The 27,139-nt window shown below is 34.2% G+C and overlaps 1 protein-coding gene across 1 annotated transcript in view; it reads right to left on the minus strand.

Annotated features, from left to right (window-relative positions):
• The window catches only part of LCOR (ligand dependent nuclear receptor corepressor), a gene marked incomplete at its 5' end in the record, with an annotated part of 85,500 nt that overhangs the window by 14,193 nt on the left and 44,168 nt on the right, over positions 1-27,139 (minus strand). The window contains 2 exons of the mRNA XM_012723401.1: positions 18,391-18,470; positions 18,795-18,860. Coding sequence (XP_012578855.1) covers positions 18,391-18,470; positions 18,795-18,860 — 146 coding nt within the window. The remainder of the gene's footprint in view (positions 1-18,390; positions 18,471-18,794; positions 18,861-27,139) is intronic.

Below are 27,139 nucleotides of genomic sequence, written 5' to 3' on the forward strand. Positions count from 1 at the left end.
TTTGAAATATCACATTATTTTTCCTACATTAAACAGAACAGTCTAATTTAAAATATTCACTTAAGTAAAATTACGAGAATATGTTAAGGTGGGCATTATATTTTTTTCCCTAGGGAAATACTTAGCAGAGTAAAGCTATGGTAGCTAAGGAAACAGAATTGTAAATTATTGTGTCATAAGTTTTTTGCAGATAAATTCTTTCATGAATTTCAGAGCAATCAGTATTGGAAAATCTAGTTTTCATTTGTCTTTGAATCTATTAAGAACCTTTCCACATACAAATTGCAAAAAACCCAAGTTGCTAAACTAACATTATTAGAGATCTTCTTACTTTGTATTCTCGTATACAAACAAGGTTTTCATCATTTACTAATAAAAATTTTTAAGGTATAATTAACTACATTTTCATTTTCCTGAAAGTAAATATATGGCACACAAATCCTCTGGGGTTCATGCTTTTGTAAGCAAATGCTTGTTTTTTCACTTAATGGGAGTACAGGTTAAAACTACTTTGTGCAGTGAAAATCAACTTGAAGAGGATTAAAGACTTAGACATAAGAACATAAGCCATAAGATACCTGCAAGCAAAGATGGCGAAACACTACATGACATACACTTCAGTAACACCTCTGAAGATACAGCACCCATGCAATGATAGTGAAGGAAAGGATAAATAGATGGGACTACATCAAGCTAAAGAGCTTCTGTATAACAAGAGACATTACAAAAAACAGACATCCCACTGATTGGGAAAATTTTTCTCACACAATGCTAGCGATAAAGGATTGATCACAAAGATATATAAAGAAATGATGAAACTCAACAAAAAAAAACAACCCCATCAGAAAATGGGCAAAAGAGCTAAAAAGGCATTTCTCCAAAGAGGAAATGCAGATGGCCAACAAGAATATGAAAAAATGTTGAACATCACTTGTAATAAAGGAGATGCAAATTAAAACCACAATGAGATGCCACCTCATCCCACTGAGAATGGCACATCTAAAAACAACTAGCAACAAATGTTGGCAAGGACGTGGAGAAAAAGGAACTCTCCTGCACTGCTGGTGGGAATGCAAACTAGTACAACCACTTTGGAAAACTGTTTGGAGGTTTATCAAGCTACTAAAAATGGAGTTTCCATATGACCCAGCAATCCCACTCCTAACTATTTACCCAAAAGACACAAGAACACTGACTCAAAAAGACATGAATCTTTACTGCTGCGTTACAATTTACAATTGGAAAGACATGGAAACAACCCAAATGCCCAAAAGTAGATGACTGGGTTAAAAAGATGTGGTACATATACACAATGGAATATTACTCAGCAACCAAAAAAAAAATTAAACACCTGCCTTTTGCAGCAATATGGATGGAGCTGGAAAAGGTCGTGCTTAGTGAAATAAGCCAGAAAGAAAAAGAAAAATTGACGGTTTCAATCACAGTAGGAGTTTAAATGACCAGGGGAGAAAATAATAGTAATAATGAACAACTATATACCAGAGACATTTGGGATGAAATGGGGTGAAAAATGGTGGGCAGGGAGTGGTGGGGAATGCACTGGACTATGATGGAACATGGGTGATTTGGATATGGGAAGCCCACAGGGGATTACAACTGAGATGGAAAAAGGCACAAAATGATGTAAAAATAAACTTGTATTATTTAAAAAAAAAACACTACGTTGTGCAGAAAGTTAGAAAAGTAAAACTTCTGGTACTCCCATCTTCCCTATAAAAGAACTTAGTCATAATCTGATTTACTTCCTGTTAATCTTTAAAAATGTGTATGTAGCTATAACCCATTTTAAAAATTACAACAGGCTATTAAGAGACTATTTTCGGGTCCTCCTTGGTGGTGCAACAGGTTAAAGCACAGCACTAAGAAGCTAAAGCCACTTCAACATGAGTTCAGTCCCCGCCCCAGAGGTGATCCACAAGGCACTGCAGAATTCTCTTGACCTGCCTGCTGCTCCCCTCAGCTGTGTACTTAGTTAGTTGGCCTGTTCTGCTCTGCTCCTCACTGTCTCTGGTGAATCCTCTCACTGCACCTGTACCTCTGGCCAGTACCCCAGTTCTGTATGCATAAATGAATAAATCTTAAAAAAAAAAAAAGACCGTTTTCATACTTTCTCACTTAATACTAAAAATACCCATCTAATCAGCTAACCATGATCTGGATTTAAATTTAACCAGTTTTCTTGCTACTGTAAGTTAAGCTGTGTTTTAATGAATTTGATCACTAGAAGAAAGCATGGAAATTGGTTTTTTTTTTTTTCTCTGAAACACACTACCAAAGATTTTTCCAAGAAAAAGTTATACCATTTTATATTCTACAACATTGTTTAGGGGAACTAATGTTGCTATTCTTGCAGACATTGGATTTTATGCTTCTAATCTTTACAGTCATGCCTGATGAAAATGTTCCTTAACTATTTCATGTGCACACTTCTCTGATTACTGACAAGGGTCAATACACTTTTCTAGTTTATTGTTGTTGTTCTTAAATACTCTTTTTCTGTGAATTTTATGTTCATATTCTTTGTTTATTCATGTATCAGAAGCAATACATTAGCTAACAATCTCATCACCATTAACTGTTCATTTCTTAATTGTTTGGGGGTACTTTTAAAAATCACATACTGATATTCTACAACAGTTTATTTCATTTTAAAATTAAGACAGATTTATAAGACTCAGCATTTGGGAAGAGAAGTCAAAGTCCCACTCATTATTTATGGTTTTCAGTAAGTCTTGGCCAATCAAACTTTAATTCTTCTTATTACACTAACAATTACTCAGTCAATTTTGTTCCTGCCAATACAAACTCCCAAAATTAGACAATGTATTCTGATCTGAAGCATTATACCTCAAAAATAATGAAGAAAGGAACATCCTTAAAATACCAGATTTCTCATTTTAGAAACGCTTTACATTTATTCAAATTGACTAGCGAATCTCAATGAAAATTCTGTTGTTTAAATATGCACACATTTATTATTTCACATTTTTGTTTCTCTTTTATTTTTCTGATAGTGCTGGCATAAATGAAAACTTTTGTTATAACTTAATAATACACAGCTCTTGAGAAAAAGTATAGGTCACCTGTTATTAGTTATTACATTCTCTGGTTTGTGACAACTTTCCAATCCCCTTTTAGTTAATTTCCTTTAAAGGAACTTTGAGAGCAGTAAGGAAAGACAGAGGAAATGAGAGTTATAAAAGCTGCCAGTGCTTTATGATTTGATGATGTATCAATAAAGCAGGGGAGGATATAAGTAATAATGAAGGGCTTGGGATCTTCTCTACCTACACAATCCATAACACACACTTTATCATGTTTTTACATTGTGAGGGAAATATAAGTAAAATGAATATTTATAATATGTTTTCAAATAAGAACTTATTCCTCTTCAACTCAAAGTAGCTATATCTCTCTGTATTATCAGAAATGCTGAAGAATTTGTCTAGGCTGAGGGGAATGAAACCAAAAACACTGCTGAGAGTGTAAAACATTATGTAAAACATTACTATGAGATTAACCATGATCATAAATTGAAGTTTTAACATTTTAAAAGTGGCAATTATTGCAAAATTGACCTATAGATTCACTGCAATTCTAGTCAAAAGTCTAAAGGTTTTTTGAGGAATAAATTGATTTGAAAATTTATACAGAAAAGTTAAGGACCTACCTTAGCAAAAAAGATTTGAGGGAAAAAAAATTGGAGAACTTGTACTATTTAATTCCATATATTAACTCACTGTGGTATTGGTATAAGGATAGACATATAGTTCAACAGCACATAGATTTCCAGAGAAACACCCACATGAATATGGTCAATTGACATAATAAGATGTTAAATGATACTGTAATGACTCGATTATCTACACAATACAATAAACCTCCATACTTAGGTCATATCTATATAAAAATGAACTAGAAATGGATCAGGTATCAAAATCTAAGAGTTAACATTACTAAACATCTGAAATAAAATACATTTGACATTGCATCAAAGATTTCTTGAGTAAGACATTAAAAATTAATTTTAAGAGAAAAAATTAAGACTTTTTATACAATTTTAAAAAGAACAAGTACTGTTTTATACAAGTTTTAAAAAATGGGCATCAGACCCAAACAAATGTTCTCTAAGAGAGATCTAAGAGAGATAAAGATAATCAACACCAACAGTTATCAGGAAAATGAAAATATCAATGAGATATCACTACAGATCCACCATAATGGTTGAAGTTAAAAAAATCAATATAAAGTTTGTCAAGATGTGGAATACTGGAACTCCCGTATGTTGTGATAGAAATGCAAAATGGTTCAGTCACTTTGCTGAAACAGAACAATATCTTACAAAGTCAGTCACGCAATTATTATTCTACACAGTAATTCCAAATCCAGATATAATTCCAGAGAAATGACAATATATTCCCAGAGATTTATATGTGGAAAAATCATAAAAGCCAATACTTGGAAACAAAAGTACAGAAAAAATGAATAGAAAAACAAATCAGGCCTATCCATACTATGGCAACCTAATCAGCAATAAGAAGGAATAAAACAATAATATACAAACAATAAAGAATATCAAACAATTATGAAAGAACTAAATGGGGAAAAAAATCAAACACAAAAGAATACATACTGTACAATTTCTGTTATACAGTATGATTTCCATTATGTAGAATTTTAGTAAAGATAAAACTGGGATCCTGGAAAGGACAATTTTTCAAGGTCAGGAAGCTATCCCTGTACCTTGACTGTGTTGGTATTATGCAATTGTGCACATTTAGCAATAATCAATTCATTTTATTACATGTTAACTAAAAAAAACACATTCATTAAATATAGGCTCAAGTGGTGGCCTCTCTGGTGGTGCAGGAGTTAAGTGTAAGCATTATCAAGCTTTCGCCAGCCACTGCAGCATGAGTTCAATCCCCAGCCAGGGAGCAATCCACATGGCGCCACAGATCTCTTCTGCCTTGTATCACTGTTTTCAAAACTTTATGTGACTATCTTCCTCAAGCAAGTCTAGGATGTAAAGCAGTTTTACTTGGTGCCCCACCACCCTTGCACAATATTCTGAATTTCTCTGACCACCCCATGAACTTATAGTATTATACTATTTTTCCTATATCTTTACATATAAATCAAGATATGGAGGCTGACTGCTGCCAACAACTGATCTTTATTAATAAATCTGTAGCAGGTTGTCCAAAAAGGGGAGTGTGTGCATCAACAAAGAATCCAGTGGTATAGCAAGGAAAATTGAGATGTAGAACACCTTGTACCAGAAGAAAATACTCAAAAAATGATGGGAATGTGTCAAAGGATAAGAGGTAGCTTGAAGCAACTATTACTAACTTGATCTGGGAGACTGGATGATGATACCTTATTAACAGAGTAAGAATCCTGATTCCAAAGTGATAAGAGAGAAAGGGAAAAGAAAAATCTCTTCTTCACAGGAAAAAGCCAACTAAAAAATATAGGAGTAACTATTAGAACTATCACCATTTTCAAGCCATCAGAAAAATAACTGATTCCAGCAATAAATCACCATCAATACTAAAACTAAAACAGATGAAATGGATAAGGAAGGTAATTAAAGGGAGAAAAGAGTAATATTTCTGTAGAGAAGCCTACAGTATTATTAACCTTGTCATGTGATCAGATTTAACATCACTTATTAAATACACATACATTCCTTAATAAAGTGACAAAGTATGATACAGGTTATAGATTATTATCCAAGAGAATATCACTTATTTAACAACCTTGCTGAAAGACCATGGTAAGAGTTTATGTCAGAAAACCTGAGACGTTTGATAAAAACAAACAAAAAAGCCCACCCCTACTGTTCCAAAATGTCAGTGTTATTAATAAGAGGCGGAGGAACTATTCTAGATAAAAGGAGACTAATTGAGTAGTGAAAAATCAATGAGTGATCCTAAACTGAACTTTGAAATAAAGAGTGTGTAAAATATCATAAAGTCATTGGGACAACTAGTAAAATATGAATGACTGTAGATAATATCAAATCAATCAACATTTCTGACTGGTAGTATCTTGTACTGTATAGACAAGTATCCTTATTCTTTTTTTAAAAATTTATTTATTTATGCATACAAGAGGTAGGGTGCAAATCAGAAGTGCAGGTGGTGAGAGAAGTCACCAAAGATAGGGTGGGGAGCAGTCACCAAAGATAGGGTGGGGAGCAGAATAGGCAGATCTCATGAAATACACTGCTGTGGGGAGCAGCAGGTGAGACAGGAGAGGTCTGCTACACCATGTAGGCCAGCTCCCTGGACAGGGATGGTACTCATGCTGCAGAGGCTGCAGAGCTTCACAGTGCTGTGACTTAACCCCTTGCACCACCAGGGAGGCCCAAGATTTCCTTATTCTTACGAAGTAGAAAAAATTACACTGAAATATTCAGGATTAAGATATAGGAATGAGGAGTATGATATGTAAAACTACCTCACATATAACTTAGGAAGATTTGTTTGTGTTATAGGTAGTATCTATTAGAAAGAATTATTAGAATGAATAAGGCAAATGTGGCAAAATGTTAACTGTTGAATATAGGTGAAAAGCATACACGTTTCTGTACTATTCTAACTTTTCTATATGAAATAGTGAATAAAAAATAAATTTAAAAAAAAAGCAGGGTGGACAAAAGCTGAACCCCACTTTCTCCTATAAGACAAATCATCTTGTTTCTTTCTCACCTGCTCCTCCCTAATTTTCAGCTATCTTGCATTAAATTTCATTTGCTTTTGTTATGGGCTGCTTTGAGATACAATTTGAGGAAGAGCAAAGAGATTAATTAAGTAGGATAGGGAAGTTAACAGCTTTCAGGCTTCTCTTAATACCTCAACAAATACTTGAAGATATTTAAAGCTGAGTAAGAAACTTTCTGTTATGAGCCAAATAGTAAATATTACAGGTTTTGCAGACCAGATGTGTTATTTATCATACTTCTTTCTAAAGAAATCAGGCCACAATTTGTAGATCCCTGTCAGAATTATTAAATCTCTCCAAGAACTATAATTAAAGTCTACTCCATTGGCTCCTGAAATAGCAAGGACATTACTGAATAAAGCAGCAAAACCATATGAGCACAGAAGTTAGTCGTTAGGGAAATAAACAATAAAATTAAACAAAGATTAACATTTCTTACAAGTTTCTTTTCTGAATTTATTATTTGTTATCTTATGAGTTTGGGTGCTTTGGCATTTAAGAATTGTAGGGAAGTTGCTTACACTTTTATTTTTTGAGAAGGACATGGCAGGAAAGGAAATACAATAAATGAGAAGTTTCACTTGGGAAATTTAAGATTTTAGCAGTGCGTTAAGAGGTGACATTTCAGACTAGTCTTATCTAAATGCAAGCTTAGAGACTTGGATACTAGGTATCTGGATTTTCCAAAAAGATTTTTTTAAAAAATCCCATCATATGGTATGAAAATATGGGAATCAGAAGCATGTGTTTGCATGCAGGATTGTAGTAATTATGCTAGAAAGGCCAACCCAAGTATGCATGGGCCTATAGCTACAGTCATGTCCGCTACCCATGGCTTACTGACATTTCAAGCAATGAGCTAAAAAGAACTGACAAGATGCAACTCATTGATTTAAATGCCACTCTCCTACATCTTATTATTTTAAATGCCAGCAAGTCGTAGTGAAAATTGTTCCACCATTTTAAGTGCTCCGATGCTTTAAGGTCAGTTATCTAAAAGGAAACCTTACTTTGTGTAAATTAGTGTTTTATATTAACAAAATATGACTGACTGTATTCAATGCAATTTTCTGTGTCAATGTTACCTTTAGTTTTGTTAAGCAGGCCATCACGTTAATGAATAGAAAAACAAAGGTTTGAAGCATGAATACACATTGAGTTACAAATAATATTCAAAATGTACAACAAACCTACAATGAATTATAGACTTACCAGTTTATATAATTGTTACTACTCATCATAGAAATTAAGTCTAAAAGTGTATGTGACATTACTGCAATTACACTTAATTCACCAGTATCTACAAGCAACATTTGCTGTTATGGTTTTCTTCCACTATATAAGCACAAGTCACTGAAAATGTTTAAATGAAATGACCTCAACAGTCAAACACTAAGAATGTCTTATATTATTTCACTGACTGAAAATTTCAACAACAACCCAACTTGATCAGAGCAATTCCTAAATTCCTAAATTTGTTCTCCATGGTGACTGCGGATGTCCATAGATGGCCAAGACCATACAACAGAAGGACATTCAACTGCACATTTGAAGCAACAACACTGTAAAAACCTAGCGGAGGGAAATTCTGCCTTATTCTAAACTCCTAATGCACTTATGTGGTTCTCACAGCACTAATTTTATAGCTGTATTATATTTATATGTAATTATCTATCATACTATAAATTTCTTGAACACAGCATCTGTAACTAAAACTCCCTTTAGTACCTTTATAGTACTCTTCTTATAGCACCTTTAATTCAACCACAGTGGCTGGTGCTCTTAATATGAGTGAAATAACTGTTGACTTTTAAGCCTTACATAAATGGTGAAATGATTTTTGATGAATGATTTTCAAAGGGAGAACAGGGACACTTTTCCAACAAATTGTACTGGGAAAACTGAATTGCCATCAGACAAAACACCATGAAATTGTATCTTTACTTTACATCATACATAAAAATTAACTAAAAAATGGATCAAAGACCCAAATGTAGGAAGTAAAAATCTATAAAACACTTAGAAGAAAGAAAAGAGGAAATTTTCATAACACTGGATTTGGCAATGACTTTCTCAGATACTACACCAAAAGAACAGATAAAAAGTAAAAACAGATAAACTGGACTAAATTTTTAAAAAAATTTAAATGTTGGCCCTCCCTGGTGGCGCAGCAGGTTAAAGCACAGCACTGAGAATCTAAAGCCACTTCCACATGAGTTCGATCCCCGCCTGCTCCGGAGGAGACCACATGGCGCAGCAGACCTCTCCTGACCAGCCCGCTGCTCCCCTCAGCAGTGTACTTCCATGATCTGCCTGTTCCGCTCCCTACTCCGTCTCTGGTGAGTCCTCTCACCCTCTGCAACTCTGGCCTGTACCTCAGTTCTGTATGAATAAATAAATAAATCTTTAAAAAAAAAATTTAAATGTCCATGTATTAAGTAAACAGAGTGAACAGTAAACTACAAAGAAGGAGAAAAAAAAATCAGAAAATTGGCTCTCCCTGGTGGTGCAATGGGTTAAAACACTGCACTAAGAAGATTAAGCCACTTTCTCATGAGTTTGATCCCCGCCTGTCGGGGAGGAGATCCACATGGCTCGGCAGACCTCTCTTGACCCGCCCACTGCTCCCCTCAGCAGTACTTCGTTGATCTGCCTGTTTTGCTCCTCACTCTGTCCCTGGTGAATCCTCTCACCCTCCGCATCTCTGGCCTGTACCCCAGTTCTGTATGAATAAATAAATCTTTTAAGAAAAAAATTAGAAAATTGTATATCTAAGAGCATTAATATTCAGAAAGAATTCTACAACTCAGAAACAGAAGCAGAGCCTCCCTGGTGGCACAAAGAGTTACATGTCAGCACTAAGAAGACACTGTGGTCTGAGTTTGATCTGACCTACATGGCACAGACCTCTCTTGTTTCACAGGCTGCTCCCCCTCAGCAATATTTTTCAATGGATCAGCCTGTACTGCTCTTCACTCTGTCTCTGGTGAATCCTCTCACCCACTGCATCTCTGGCCTATAACCCCAGTTCTTATATGCATTAATAAAGTCTTTAAAAAGAAAAAACCAGAAACAAAATCAACTTGATTTAAAAACAAAGACTTAAATATAGTTGTTCAAAGAACATATACAAATGATCAAGAAGCACATGAAAAGATGCACAACATAACTAGTCATCAAGGAAGTGCAATTCACAAAGGGCTACCTACATCATGCCCATCAGGATGGCTATAATAGTGTTTGGTGGAACCTCAAGAATTGAAAGTAAAATTACCATATGATCCACAATACTACTTCAGGGTATATGTTCAAAAGAATCGAAAGCAGGGTCTTCAAGAGATTATTACATTACATTAATGTTCAGAGCAGCATTGTACACAAAAAGTGGAAATAATCCCAGTGTCCAATATTCAGTGGCTAACTAAAATGTGGTATATACAAAGAAGGGAATATTATCCTGTCATTAAAAAAATTCTAACACATAATGAAATACTGTTAATTCAAAGGACTACATTTTGCTAAGTGAAACAAACCAGTCACAGAATGATGTACCTAAAATTTGACCTTATGAAGCCCAGAACAGTGAAATTATCCATAGGCACAAAAAGTAGAACATGGATTGTCGGGACCGAGACCAGGACTTTGCCTCCTATGCACAAAACAACACTTGATTGGAACTTAGAGTAAACATCCTGGTTGAGAATGCAGCACACCCAAATCCCTTCCCCCACTCTTCCTTTCCCGCTCAGCAAGCTTTGGCGCCAAAGAGACAAAGAGATGACGATGGATCCCTCCCCTCAAACCCATTGGCCTTTAAGACATTAGACCACCAGACCACCCCCCGCCCCGTACCTTCTGTGCCGCCCTCAAGTATATATACATGGCTGTTGTAAAAATAAACGCTGGCTCTCTCACGTGTCTCTGTCTTTGCCTTCTTCCTCGTGCTGTCCCTGGGGCTCTACCCCCTAGCCATTCGGGTCAAGGCCCACCACAAGGTCAAGGCTCTGCCTTCTCCTCTCGTTGACCCTGGTACCCCAATCCTCGGCCTTGCTGGTCAAGGCCCCCCACAATGGATGGTAGGCACTGTAGTAAGGGGAAAATGCCGAGCTGTTTTTTCAAGATGAACAGCGTTCTAGAGTTTAGTTATACAATACTGTGAATGAATTTTTAAAAAATATTTATTTACTTATGCATATCAGAACTGGGGTACAAGCCAGAGATGCAGGGGGCGAGAGTAGTTACCAGAGATAGAATGAGGAGCAAAACAAGCAGATGTACTGAAATACAATGATGAGCAGAGCAATGGGGGGCCAGGAGAGGTCTGCCATGTCATGTAGGTCACTTCCCTAGCAGGGGATCAAACTTGTGCTGCAGTGGCTTTGGAGGGCTTCATAGTGGTGCACTTTTACCCGCTGTGCCACCAGGAGAGCCAACACTGTGAATGAACTTAATGTTAGTGAACTATATATAGACTTAAAAAATGGTGAAGACAGGCCCTCCCTGGTAGCGCAGCAGGTTAAATCACAACACTAGGAAGCTAAAGCCACTGCAGCATGAGTTCGATCCCTGCCTGCCCCGGAGGTGATCCACATGGCATGGCGGACCTCTCCTGACTGTCCACTGCTCCCCTCAGCAGTGTACTTCGTCGATCTGCCTGTTCTGCTTCCCGCTCTGTCTCTGGTGAATCCTCACCGCCCCTGCACCTTTGGCCTGTACTCCAGTTCTATATGAATAAATACATCTTTAAAAAAAAAATGGTGAAGACAGTAACTTTTATGTTAAATATTTTTACCACTGTAAAAGGCACAATCTATGTTTAACTGTAATCAATTTCAAAAAGGACAAAAACCTAACACAGAACAGGAAGAGAAGCAGAATAAATATGCTCTTATAATAGAGGGGAAAGAACAAAGAGGACACAGTCTACTGAGTAAACAATAAATCTTATGAAAGGAAAGAGAAAGAGAAGTAAGGTCTACACCTGTGGACAGTAAGAAATGGAAGACTAACTTAATACAAGATATTTAAATAAAATGCTGAAAGGGGGATTCAGTACAATTACTTTTTACCTAAATTTTTTGATAGCCAGACATATATTGAATTGTTTGAGGGCTTTAGCTATTAGTGTCTCCTAAGTAAAATTGAAATAAATCTCCTCAAACAAGACTTCAAAAGTTGTCAGAGAATCATAGAATTTGAGATTTGAAAGGCAACTTAACATTGATCCACTAGAAATGGAGGTACAAAAAATACAAAAAACAAACAACTATTTTATACTGATAAAATATGACATTGATATAAGCAAGATTTCTGAAAAATACCTAATGTTAATTAACAACTGATTCCTCTGTAATGACTCACTGTTGAGAAGGAAGACAAAGGTGGTGCCATAATGTTTTGCTAATTTCAAACTGTGTCATGAAGCTATAGTAGTTAAAACATTTGGAAATGACAAATAAATAAAACAATGGAACAGAATTAGAAGAGTCCAGAACTAAATCCATATATCTTTGTCAATTAATTTACCTCAAAGGAGACAAGACTATACTGTTCAATAAAAGTGTTGGGAAAACTGAACAGCCACATGCAAAAGAATAAAACTGAACCCATCTTATACTATAAACAAAAATTAACTCAAAATAGATTAGAGACTTGAACATAAGATACAGAACTATAAAATTCCTAGAAAAAAGACATGTAGTAAGTTTCTTGACATTGGTCCTAGCAATATTTTTTTTATATTTGACACCAATGTTTTTTAAATTTGACACCAAAACCAAAAATAAATAAACACGGTAACAGTTAAAATGTTTCCTCACAGCAGAGAAAACCATTAACAAAAATAAAATAGGAGAAAATATTTGCAAGTCACATTTGTGGTAAGGAGCTAAGATCCAAAATACATAAAGAACTCACACAATTCAATACTGACCCTAATATTCAATTAAAAAAAAAAGTCTGAGTAGACATTTTTCCCAAAGAAAACATAGATAGATAAAAAGATGCTCACGACTACAATCATCAGGGGAATGCAAGTCAAAACCACAGTGAGATATCACCTCACATCTGTTACAATGGCTACTATCAAAAAGACAAGCAATACCAAGTGTTTCTCCCCATGTAGAGAAAGGGAACCTTTGTGCTCTGTTGAATGGACTGTAAAATGGCACAGAAACTGCAAAACAGTATGAAGGTTCTCAAAAAAATTTATCATAACGTCCAACAATTCTGCTTCATAATATCCAAAGGGAAACAAAACCCAAACCTAAAGAAACATGCTTCTTTATGTTCACTACAGCACTATTTACAATAGCCAAGACATAAAAACAACTTTTCATGCCATTCAATGGATGAATGAATAACAAATGTGTGTGTATGCGTGCTCATGCATGTACATGCTACAATTCTACTCAACCATTAAAAAAATAATATTTTTGTTTGCAATACCATGGGTGGGCCTTCAGGGAACTGTGCTAAACAGAGTAAGTCAGATAAAGAAAAAAAAGTACTGTATGATTGCATATATATGTGAAATCTAAAAATCAAAGGAAACCCTGAACTCACACATACAGGAAAATGGTAAATGCAGAAGAAGAGGAAGTCTAAGGCAAATGGGTGAGGGTGACCTATATCTGAACTTTGGTTTTGGCAGTATAGGAGGGGTGATGTATAGTCAATCTCCCTCATCTACATCTTCTCTGTTAATTGCATTCGCCATCTATGGTTGCCCTAACACTCCGTAACCAAGGAGGGAACAGTTTTCTATTTTTTTTTTGTATATTCTTGGTATAGCCTATATTTGGTATGTAATCACAGTTGAATATGCCCAACCTAATATATTCAACATGTATGCACACTGTAGAATGAGAAAAAAACTAGGTATTAGCACTTGCTTTTACCATAAACTTTTGATGTGCTAAAATAACAATGAAAAGAAAAATGTTGAAAAGATATATCTAAACTTATCATTAAGGTATTTCAGGAAACAGAATAAATTATGAAAATTCCAGTATAAACACTACATGACAGGCCAATGAAAAAGATGACAACATCTAATTACATGATTCCTAAGCTAGTTGGGCACTGAAGGCTGTGTCTCTATCTTATCACTGTTTACTCAAAAAATAAATAAACGTGCCTTTCTCATGTCTGTCCATATAGACATACATATTCTTGAAAAATATTGGTTCTTCTTAAAGCCATTTTCCTATATTGGTTCTTCTTAAAGCCATTTTCAAAACTTACTAACAGTGCTATAATAACTTAAGAGCACAAACATTTTATATTTATCATAGGATGTAAGTATCTTAGTTACTAAGATACTTATTCTTTCCTATATCTACTCTGTCTCAGCCACACCGCAGGTCATGACATAAAATTAGTCCATTTTTAGGAATATTAAATAGTGAAAACAATTATTTTCTTTCCATAATTCAACATCCTTTCCCTACTATTAAGTCAACTCTTCATATTACCAACACCATTTGCAATTAATAAAAGAATGTTTTGAAACCATTAATATTGAACATTTAACATACATATGGATGCTTATTGGTATTTAAGTAAACATACATATTTCCTATCTTAGAAAACTGAGGACATTCTAGTATGAATGAATACACTCAGTGCCCAAACCTTGCTTTCTTATTTAATTGTCCAAATAAAAGAAACTGAGGGTTGAAATAAGTGAAGCCAAAAAAGCCTAGATTTTTTTTTTTGGTGGCCCAAAATAAAGAAATGCTAAAAAAGATGATAGAAATATATCAAAATATTAAGTTGCCTTGTAGTTCTCAATGACCAAAATCTGGGACAAACTGATCAAATAAACAATGATTTTAGTGAATATATAGAATGAAATAAGAATCCATGAATCCATATTCACAGGTAAACAAGCACATACATAAACAGAAAATGGAAAACTCTTCTTTACAGAATTCCAACTAACAAAGATAGAACAACAGAAATGAAAAAAAATCATCATCTGGTAAACAGCATGGTAATGTTTTCAATCAAGATTTGTCAATGGATGCTACCATCAGTATAACACTGAGAAACTAATATGAAAATAGTGTTATTTATAAAGCCTCAAAGTACCTTTCCACAGTAACTACAAACTACAAATAAGAAAAAAAATTAACTGTTAGAGAAAATGGCAGAGACTCTTCTTAATGAAGTGAGGAAAATAAAAATACCCATAATCCTCCTGATACAGTGTACTAAAGATAACACAACATCAAGTCTACTGAATTCTTGCTAAAAATTTATAATCTGAGTCAATGATAAAGAATAATCAAAAAGATCAGTATTTTTCTAGTGTTAATGTTATAAAAGGCAAACTAAAAGGAGACTAAGGAGATATGGCAACTAAGTACAAACTGTGACCCCAGACACAGTGTAGAAAAATGATAGTATTGGGATAACACAAATTTTGGAAGATTTGCAAATCACATAACACTAACGTCAACTTCCTAGTTTTTATAACTGTACTATGGTTACACCGATGTTACTATTTGGGATATTTGAATAAAGTTTATATGAGAATAAAAAAGTAATAAAAAAAGAAAAAAAGTTTATATAAGAATTGTTCTAATATTTTGTAACTGTTTTATAAACCTAAAATTATTTCCACAAGATGCTTTAAAAAGTTATTAAAATCTGGCCCTCCCTGGTAGCGCAATGGGTTAAAGCACTGCACTAAGAAGCTTAAGCCACTTCAGCATGAGTTCTATCCCTGCCTGCCCGGGAGGAGATCCACATGGCGTGGCAGACCTCTCCTGACCCGCCCGCTGCTCCCCTCTGCAGTGTACTTCGTCGATCTCCCTGTTCTGCTCCCCCCTCTGTCCCTGGTGAATCCTCTCACCCTCCGCATCTCTGGCCTGTACCCCAGTTCTGTATGAATAAATAAATCTTTTAAGAAAAAATCTTATGAGTAAAAAATATACAAAAAACTGTATATACACACTCAGCACATATAAGCAATCAAAAGTTATTAATACCATAGTTCTCCAAGTTATTAAGTCTCCTGATTTCTTACTCATTTATTAAGTACAGTGTCTACTATGTATCAACCAACAAAAAAGGAAGGAAAGGGGAAAGCAAGCAAACCTGACAGGTTTACTAACAAATTCTTAGAAGTCTATTTCAAGTTCTCCCTTTGCAACTAACTCCAAGTCCTACTTAATTCTTAATCTCTCTTTTTATATACATATTTTATATACATATTTTAAAAACACAAATCAAATCCCAGTTATGTGACTTTGTCCATACTGAAGTTTGACTCTTCTCTTTCTTTTTATGCAAAATAGCGATGTCTTTAAGCTACTCTACAGAGTTATTGTGAGGATTAAATGGGAACACATAAAAGTAACGTCACATAAATGTTTTAAAAGAAGTGTATTTTTAACCACTGTAGGATCCTGAAGTACATCAACAACTGTATTTTATTTTCTAAAGAAGCCACTTCATATTTTCACATATATATCTGAAAAGTAAATATATTTGATTTATACATTTTAACAGATTTAATATCTACTGAAAATCCAATTTATGCATTACTTATATTTCTTTCCAATATCAGAAAATTTCAAACTGCTTTCCCAAACATTATCTATGTATATCTAACCACAGATTCTAAAATTATGCTCTATGTTGCCACCTATTGGTTGGTAGCATACTCTCCAGATATCTGCCCCCAATTTTTTAGGCAGTGGGTAGAGAGGGAAATTGTAATCAGCCTTAAATACAGCCTCAATACAGTGGCTATTTTTTTCAGATTGCAGTCCTTTTCAGACAGAATGCTCTAAATGTCTGCAAAGGGTTCCAAGCACATCCACTTTAAATGTAACAGAATGTAAATCATATACCTGGCAATTTAAATTTTCTAGGCTCTTTATCTTTTTTGTAACTAATGTTATGACTGTGTGTATGTGTGTGGAAAAAAAAAAGCCAGACAGTGAAGTGTTATGGAGAAAAACAGCATTCTCATGACTGGTTAAGTTGTCAAAAGAAAATATTCTTCTAATTAGAAAATCAACTAAAAATTGTAACTATAATGAGAATAATAAAGCAGTGGAAAACTCAATTACAAGAATACACTGTATCAACTATTGAACAAAGGGCTTTCCTCCAAATCCTAATCTGATAAAAAGGTAATTAATTGCTCCTCTTACTGTACCAAAACACCTATGAAATGATTTGCTCAAAAAAAGGTAAACAGTTAAAAAAGAACTTAAACCATGAATTTCAACTTCATAAGCAACTGCTTAATTTTCTGGTCTCTCTTTAAACCACACCAAATTTCAAGACATTTTCCTCAGTAATTCAATAAAAACATAACTTTTTGATGTAGTAAGCAAAAGAAGAACACTAAGCTGGCTTTCAGGTTATCAAACAACTTGTCTACACTGACAAACAGGTATAGTGGCTACCTGCAGGTATAAAAAAAGCAGCATAAAGACGGTTTACAGTCTTCAGAGATTGTCAAATACAAAAAGAAGTGAACAAAGGAAAGCAGAATATTACCTGACAAATAATTTGTATAGCTATAATATTTACAACAAGTGCATTTGAAATAGCAATAGGAGCAGAGGTATACCATCATAGGAAGGAAGGGGCTAAGAAGGATTTTTAATCAGTAAGAGAACAAAGATATATAATAACCTAGTCCAAATGATAAAAGCACATTGTAAAATACAAATGATCAGGTAAGTTTAGTTTATTCGGGGAAAACAACACCAACACTTACACATAAGACTAGTAGGGCAGCTTCTTAGAAAAAGGGGCCTGAACTATGGAGAGTGCAGAGGTACTGAGTATTAGGCTAATGAACTCAGAAGACATAAGAAAGTTACGGGAGAGTAAGTATATGGTAACTTTTCACACTATTTGGGAGGAAGAGGAGGTAGTTTGACCTCATAGCAGTGTTTTAAAACTAAGCATGTTATTTCAGTCGCTCAGGGATAATGAAAGTGGACTGAATTACAACGATGACTGTGGGGGGAAAAAAGGAATAAAATTCAATGAGGAAAGGACTGATAAGAAACTGGTTAATGATATGAAGTTAAATGTATATAAGGAAGAGGAAAGGATCAAAATGTTTCCAAAGTTTTAAAACAGGAAACAGAAGAACCATGAAAAGAAACCTAGTTAAATAAACCATCATTAACAAATATTTTAAACAGTTAAAATGTTTCTAAACCAAAGTTCTGCTTATGTTTAACACAAAGCAATAAACATAAACCAAAAGTACAACTTCTGCAAGTGAATATAAACAGCATTCATACTTAACTAGTATGAAGAAACATCTTATAGTAAAATATTTATAAACCTCAGCTCATAATAAATCTAATCAACTGTAACTATTTGATCCGGATCCACACTACTATTGTTTTTACACAAATGACTCCCATTACTTGAATTAACATACATTTCATATTTAAAATAAACACAACAGTTTGAGAACTAATTAACTCTTCTGCCTAGTGTACTATGTAAATAAAATGGTGCATGCTGGAATATATACTCCATGACAATATAAACTGAAAAATGGAGTCACTTCCTTTTTCTACAAGTCTTCCAACAAAATAATCAAATGTTGAGAAAGTGTTTTAAAATACCATACTAAACAAATTTCTTGGTTACCTTTACTTTATCTCTTCTCAAGCAACAAAAGAAACAATTTTCATCAAAAGTCCAATCAGAAATGCTTTCAGGTTCACAGGCTGCAAAAATAACAGGAATAATAAATTAAGTCAAAATTTTTCAGAGTGGATGAAAAACTAATTTTAAAAATATTATTTAACAGCAACAAGAACAAAATCCCCTTATTAAGTATTAGAGAAGTGCCTTATTTGTCTCAAAATTCGTAACAATAATGGCTCTCTCATATATTTGCATTACCAATTAAACACAAAGACAGCTTACATGGATATAGCTTTTAACCCACAAGAAACTGAATAGAGGAGACTGAGGGTTAAATCAAGGATGTGTGTTTGAGAGAAACCCAGAAGAATTGGAAATGCCCCCCCCCAAATTCTTTTGAATACCTTTAAATAAACTGAGATCTTTTAATAATGCAGGTCCAAACAGCCCTTCAAGAATACTTTCAAACCCTGAAAGGATGAAAAAAAGAAATTCATTATTATAATATTCCCTATAGTCATTTATGTTAATTTGTTACATGGAAAGATGATGGTGTTTTCTTCCACTTCTCAAGGATCCCCAGATTACTACTGAAGGGATGATGAGGAAAGAGTGTCAATGACAAAATTAGTCAGAGCTTTTGCATTTTTGCCAAAGATTAACAATGAATACAAATTCAGAGCACATTCAGAGCAATACAAAACTACAACACTAGGAATGGAAATTCACGGGTTCTCTTACCATCTTTCAAAATCCCAAATACTACCTTACATAAACTCTCCAACTACATTTTATTAAAAGGCACCTTAGCCAATGAAAGAATCAATCTTTCTTAATAATAATTTTCATAAAATTCTGGTTTGATCTAAATAGCATGTTTCTAAATATCAACCAAGATACAAAGTTTTCAAGGTAACAGTTTCTGAAGGAAAAGTTACTCACTGAGTACATTTCATCACTAAAGAAAAAAGTTATAGTATCTTAAAAACCTTTATAATAACTTCATTCTGACACAATTACTTACTGATTCATAAAGGAAGAATCCTTAGTTATACACTCCAAAAAAGGGAAAAAAATTTCAAATTTACCTATGCATAGATGTTTAAAATATTATCATCTTCTAACAACATGAAATAGAAAATGAAAAAACAACAACGCTTCTTAGATTTATTACCTCAAATACTGCTGAATCACCCTGGTGAAAAACAATTTAAAAATCTTTGCCATCTTGCTGTTTTCTATGGAAAATAATAGAGTAGAAAAAGAAAAAGAAGGGAATCAGATTATAACCTTACACAATACAGCATAAATAATGGATTAGGTTGGTGGTTCCCAAACAATGTATCATGGACCTCAATGTGAGCTCAAAATAGTTACAGGGAGTCCAAGAACCAGTAAGAAATTTAACTATGAACTTTCGAAGAATATGTTTTGTGCATCTGAAGTCCAGACTATCCCTCAAATATACAAGAAGGTCATTGTAATTAAAAAAACAAACAAACAAAAAAACCCATAAAGGTAGTTTCCTGAACCATGGGCAAGTTTTTCTGCTAAGAACACAGGGGTCTCTAGGACTGATGAGTGAAGTTTGATAATAACTTTTGCAACAAGTAAAAAGATAATTAAAAATCCATAAAGTGTTACTGAATTCCTAGTGGTTTGGGTCCATAAGTAGTTTGCCATACAATCTACTACCATCATCTGTGGATGGATATGGATATACACATCTATTCCAAAGGACAGTTTAAATAGCATAAGCCAGGTGGATACACAAGCACACACAGGTAGCACTTCCTTACCACAAACAGTTATCACCAAAAAAAGAGTAGATAATAGTTGTCCACAGGAAGTGTTTTACCTGGTTAGAACAGTAACACTAAGGAACTTCTTTGTCCCTGTCATTAAGACATAATTTTCTGTTAATCTGTAAAGTCTGGGTTGTCTTCTTTCTAATTAGAGTTGATTGTTTACACTATCTTCAAGATTTCTAGATTCAATGAATATGATGGAGCAATTGATTTTAGACTTTCCTTAGTTCCTTTCCCGCATCTTGAATTTGCAAAATAAATATTGTCATCACCAGCTTTTTTTTTTAAAAGATTTATGTATTTATTCATACAGAAATGGGGTATAGGCAGAGAGTGAGAGGATTCACCAGAGACAGAGTGGGGAGCAAAACAGGCAGATGAATGAAGTACACTGCTAAGGGGAGCAATGGGCAGGTCAGGAGAGGTCTGCTGCGCCATGTGGATCTCCTCCAGGGAAGGAGGGGATCGAACTCATGTAGAAGTGGCTTAAGCTGCTTAGTGCTGCAGCACCAGGGAGGGCCTACCAGCTTTTTGAAAAAAATAAATCCCAGTAAAAATAAAGCCTGCAAATTCTGAAGTCTTCCTACTCCCAAAAAGGAATTTTGATGTAACAAATTAATGAAAGCATTTCAGTATCTCCAAAGTACTGAGCACATACTGCAAAGAGCTAAAGGAGATTAGAAGTGGCTTTAATAACAAAAGACATATCTAACATGCTTTCACATGGGTTTATATAAAATTATAAAATTCCAAACTCGCATGCTAAACATAAATTGTTCAAGGGAAAAATGTAAATTTAATGAGAATGAAAAAAAAATTAGAAAATATAACATGAAAGAGTCAAAAAAAAATAAGGATTTCATATAGCCTGAAAGAATAAGAAAACAAAAACTTCATGAGTAACACAAAGGACACTCACAAAAACATCATCACAGATCAAAAAGCAGTGAAAGGGAAAAGTCCAAAAGGTTTCAAACAAGGGAAAAAAACCCTGGTCATAAATGCACACAACTAATTTTAACCACAACTAATTTTATTTAAAATAATTAATTGTAAACAAGTCATTCTGTTCTGTTCATATCTGCAACAATATATTAAACCTTACAAATATCATTGATTAGCTACTGTACACAGTTTGCTACCCTCTGTTAATGGAATATAATGCCACTCAGTTTTATTAATATTAAATATTGAATTTAGCAGTTGCATAGCAACAGGAAATGCCTCTTGTGCTATGCTTGACATTAACAAAAGGCAAATAAGAGAAGAACAAATGTATTCAAATTTATACCATGATCTCACAGAAAGGCATGAAGATCAATAACAAAATGCCATGGAAAATTACATATATACTGAAAAAGATAGCTATGTCATTGTGTTCAATTCCTAGGACTTTAAAAAGCACTTTATGTCAGTAGAAACTAAAAATTTTATTGGATAAGAACTACAAAAAAATGCCTATCCAACATCAGAACTGATCTCACAGCTATTCTTTTCTGAAACCTGCACTGTAGAATGTTCAGACTGTTTTAATGATGTCACTGTCACTATCTGTTCAGAAAAATTCCATTTTGCTTAAAAACTCAAATCCCAAATACCTACATTAACAACCAAAGCTACTGACCACAACCTACCTTTTGCAGCCATTCCAAAACTTTCCTTCTCACTTTCTGACAGCCTAGTAAGCTTGGTCTTCTAGTGCATCCAATGATCATTTCTACTCCTAACATTGTTCTCAAGTCTTTGCATCTCATTTCTGTCCAAACAAATTATCTTTATGACATTCTTCTGTGCTTTTCAACAAGTACATATTCCCTTATTCAGCAGACTTTAACTGATAAGTCTACAATCTCCATTGCAGCATTAAATAAAATGGTTCCTGCCCTTATGAACCTTTGGTTTCCAGTTTGCCATCCTCAGAATTCCTACTTTACTTCCCCATTTTATTAAGTGTCAATTACCTTATGTTTTCTCTGTTTTCTGTCAGGAGCAAAGCAATGTTCATGTAAGTATTCTGAAGACAAAATTGTCAGAGTATTGAATCTGCTTTGTTTTCACATATTTATTCCTTATCTTCTCAGAGAGTTGTACAGTTCTAGGAAAGACAGGATTGTCTTTCCATTTTCCAATCTAATCACATGGTTTTCAAAAAAAAAAAAAAGTGGGGACAGAAAACTTAAAATTTGTCATACAGTTCCCACTTCAATCTAAATCATAGTCATTTTGGTCTTTCTAAGCAAGAGGGGAAAGCCAAATTATGAAGCCACAAGTTAGAAATACATCAAAATACACAATAAGCTAGACTGTACTACTGACCACAATTTTTTTTGAGGTGATGAAAACAGAACATCAGAATTTAATGATTGTTGTACAACTCTGTAATAAAAGAGTGAATTGTATATTAGAAAAAGAGGTGCTTTATAGGAGATATAAAGCTGTTAACAAAGCAAGTAACCTATGCATATTTGGTAAACATTCACAAACTTCTAAGAAAATGTGGTTTATTGTAGAGCTAGCTCTGTAATTCCAATTTAAAAATGTAAAAAGAGGCCCTCCCTGGTGGCGCAGCAGGTTAAAGCACAGCACTAAGAAGCTAAAGCCACTTCTGGATGAGTTCGATTCCCACCTGCCCCGGAGGTGACCACATGACGTGGCAGACCTCTCCTGACCCGCCCGCTGCTCCCCTCAGCAGTGTACTTCGTCGATCTGCCTGTTCTGCTCCCCACTCTGTCTCTGAAGCCTCTTGCTGCCCCTGAGCCTCTGGCCTGTACCCCAGTTCTGTATGCAAAAATAAATAAATCTTTAAAAAAAGAATGTAAAAAGAAACAGTTGATTTGACTTGTGGTTTTAAGTTGAAATTGCACTAGGTAACTTATACACATTTCTGTTACCATACCTATACTGGCGGCTTTACAATCTCTTACCTCTTGCCCCAGACCTTAATTCTATTTTCTTGCTGCCTACCATCACTAAAGTACCACAAACACCTCAAAAAGTTCAACTCAAAATCCTTTTAACTCCTTTTCCTTCAACTTAACTAGTGACTCTTTCAAAATTCCTTACCAGGAAAATGGCATCACACTAATTCCTTCCTCCTAAGATAGGATTCAAATCTCAGTCATGACTACTCTGCCCCTAAAGTCAGTCACAAAATCTGCCAGTCATGGAACAGTATTTATTCTTCAGAAAGACCCATCCAAATCATTTTACTTCCCTTCATCATTTAAGCAATCACACTACATGTCATTCATGTTGATATAGTAGCAGCTACCATTAACTGATTATCAACAAGCACTCTACCAGGTATTTCATACCTATCACAACAAAATCTTCAGATCAACACTGTAAACAGGTATTATTACTGCTTAGTTCAAATAAAACTGAAAATCAAAATACCTAATTTTTAATCCTATGTCTAGCCTAAGGCTTATGATTCTAAAGCAGGATCTTTAATTGGTTCACAATGACTACTAATAACAATTCTTAACATTTAACTTATTTTTCAGTTTTAACATTGTTGTAACACCACCAATAACCCCCCCACCCTAAAAGCCATCCTTCATGCTACTGTTAAACACTTCCTTTTGGTTTTAAAAATCTGTGAAAGCTTTCCACTGAAAATATTAAAGAGTTCCAATTCATAGATGATATGATGAGATCAAGGGTCTAATCACAAACTATTTTTTCAGTCTCCTCTATCAACATTTTCTGTCTTATATACACCATGTCCTCAGTGATTTATCAATCATTACATACATGTCATTTCAGTATCTTTTGGGCCCAGCATGTCCTCCACCATAAATGTTCTCCTGCAATCTTTAATCTAATTAATTATAAGGCATCCTTTATCTTGCTTCACAAAGCCAAGGCAAAGTTAGAAATAGCCACGTGTACACTGAAGTTCACTAATTATAACTATATTTTTCCTGCATATTTTCTACTAGGTTTTGAGCAAAGAACTGGAACATATTCATTCATCTTTTCTTAGCATCAGTGTATCATCCATAAATGTTAGATGAATGCAAATACACCTTTCCTAATTTCTAGTCTTTTCTTTACCTGATGGGTTTGTAAATTTTCAATGACTCCATTTTGTTTTTAGCGTATTGAAGATCCAAAGAAATAGAACTAAATACAAAAAAATCATGGCTTTCTGCTCCAGCTCAACCACGAACCAAAACAACATAAACATTTGTTTTGCTGGCCTTTAAACTGAGATGACAAAACACTTTTTATGTGCAAAGCTGTAATCACAGTAAAAACAAATTGAGAAAGATGAACTCCTAGAAACTATGGGTATTGACATATTAATGAGGGAAAAGGAATATATAGAGTAACTGGACCACTACCAAAATCATTTTATGTAATACATATTTATATATATAATATCATACATAAGATTTCAAGATGTCTAGCCAAAACAACAAAGGTACTAATACACTAAGTCAGATAAGTTTATTTTTTTGGAAGTCTAAGGAGTTTTATTTTTTTGTTGTTGTATCAAACTGTCTTGGGAAGAGTAATTATGCTTAGAAAGAAGTAATTTAAATGCAAATCTGAAGCTTATTGGGAATGAGTCAATTACATCAGTAGTTACACAATTGTAGGCCACAATTCCTTGGAGGAACTAAGCTATTGTAAGGTCAGTAAACCCTATTGCATTGTATTGTGAGCACTGTTTGTGAATTATATTAAAATGTGCTTGTGTATACAGTCACTACTTTTCCAAAAACCAAAAAACCAAAAAACTGTAACAAAAATAAATTTTAAAAAAGCAATGCAGGATTTATGATAGCCCTTTTGTTATTACATATTTTCTAATAAACACTATAAAATGCAATATGTGGGAGACCTCCAGTTTTTTTTTTAATGAAGATTTTTCTATTTCTGAGTCTCTTTTCCTTGATAAACTACAGATATTGGAGTACTTACTATGTGTGTGGCACTAGATATATAGCTTTGAGAAACAAAGTCTGTTCTTTGATCTCTGACTCTGAGGGGAAGAAATAAATGATAATAATGACAACCACACTAAGGTGAAAAATATGTGGGAAGGATAAGAATCCATTACCCCTACCCCCCCAAAAAAAAACAGGAAAAATAGCTAAATATACACTTCTCCAAAGAAAACATTAAATAGCCAACAGGCACATAAAAAGTTGTTCAACATCACTTATCATCAGGGAAAAGCAAATCAAAACCACAATGTATCACCTTACTCCAAAGAGATGGCCCATATAAAAGAAAACAGTAACAGTAATAAATGCTGGCCAAGTGTATGGTGAAAAAGGAACCCTTGGCACACTATTGGTGTAATGTAGACTGGTCCTATGGAAAACAACAGGGACTCTTCAAAATATTAATAATAGGTATACTACTCCTAGTATAATATAGAATGTGAAAATACTAATTCAAAGTACTATGCACCCTATTTTCATTGCAACAATATTTAAAACAGCCAAATTATGGAAATAACTTAAATGCTCAATTACAAATGAGTGGATTAAGAAGATTGTTATAGATAGATAGATAGATAGATAGATAGATAGATAGATAGATAGATAGATAGGAATACTACTCAGCTATAAAGAAAGAAAAAAGCCATTTGCAACAATATGAAGTTTAGAGGGGATTGTACTATGTCAAGTTAAGTCATGAGAAAGACAAACACTGGATGATATCCATGCTTATGGAACACAGAGAAATAAAACAAAGTAACTGACAAATCTAAACCAAAACAAACCCCAGAAATACGATGTAGAATTGAGGCAACTAAAGGAAAGCAGTGTGCGAAGGGAGGAGGATGGGGGGCCTAATGGTTTATGATAAAGGGATAAGGATTTTTTGGTGGAAGGTGTGGTGATATACAGAGATATGAACTTACCTCCCTATATCATATATAACATTGTAAACCATTACCCCAACAATAAAAAATAAAAATACATACTTTGAATACTCTATCATTGTAAGTATATAAAAGTTGGTCAAATTAGTAAACTTTGGGTGGGAGGGAGAAATAAATAGCATTGGGGTATAAAGTACAAAATGATGACTAGCTAACAATGCTGTATGATATATGGGAAATTAGTTGAGAGAATTCTAATTTTCATAACAAGCAAGTTTTCTCTTTTCATTCTTTGGTATGTCTATGAGATGATGGATGCTTGTTCAATTTATTGTAGTAATCATTTCACAATATATGTAATATATTGTGATTATAATAATGATATATGCCTTAAAATTACTTCTGAGGGAAAAAAGTAATAATTAAAGAAAAATATAGCAGAGTAAGGGAATTAAAGGATAACAACTATGGTCTAATAAATACTGACACCTTACTCTGAGAAGTACTGGGCAGAGTCTGAGTAAGAAGAATGTTTACAGAGATAAGAAACAGACCCTCTAAAAGGCAATATTTTTGAGCACTGAATGAAGCAAAGGTGCAGGCACTGTAGTTATCCATACAGGAATGTTCTAGGTAGGATAGCACTGAGGTACAATAATATATGGCACAAGATATGTGTATTTGAAGAACTGTAAGAAGGTTGGTATGGTTATCAGCAGAGTGACTGTGATGAAAAGTAGGAGTTGAGATCAGAGACTCAGAGGTCACAATAAAGAGATAGGATTTTGAATATGAAATATATTAATTTCACATTTGGATAGTGATGGAGGTAACATGACTAGATTTGTATTGTTTACAATTACCAAGTGGTTTTAAGGATAGCTGATTATGAGGAAAGGATTTATTAGAATACTATTATAAGAGCTTTGACAAAAGATAATGGTGGCTTAAAATAATCTATGACAGTAATGGCAATAAAGAGTAATGACTGGATCCTGAGTAATATATTTTTTTAAAGAGTTATTTATTTGTACATACAGAACTGGAGTACAGGCCAATGGCTCAGGGGCAGCGAGAGGCTTCACCAGAGACAGAG

Source organism: Condylura cristata, unplaced genomic scaffold (assembly GCF_000260355.1).
Source record: "Condylura cristata isolate star-nosed mole 26May11 unplaced genomic scaffold, ConCri1.0 scaffold00011, whole genome shotgun sequence".
Taxonomy (NCBI): Eukaryota; Metazoa; Chordata; class Mammalia; order Eulipotyphla; family Talpidae; genus Condylura; species Condylura cristata.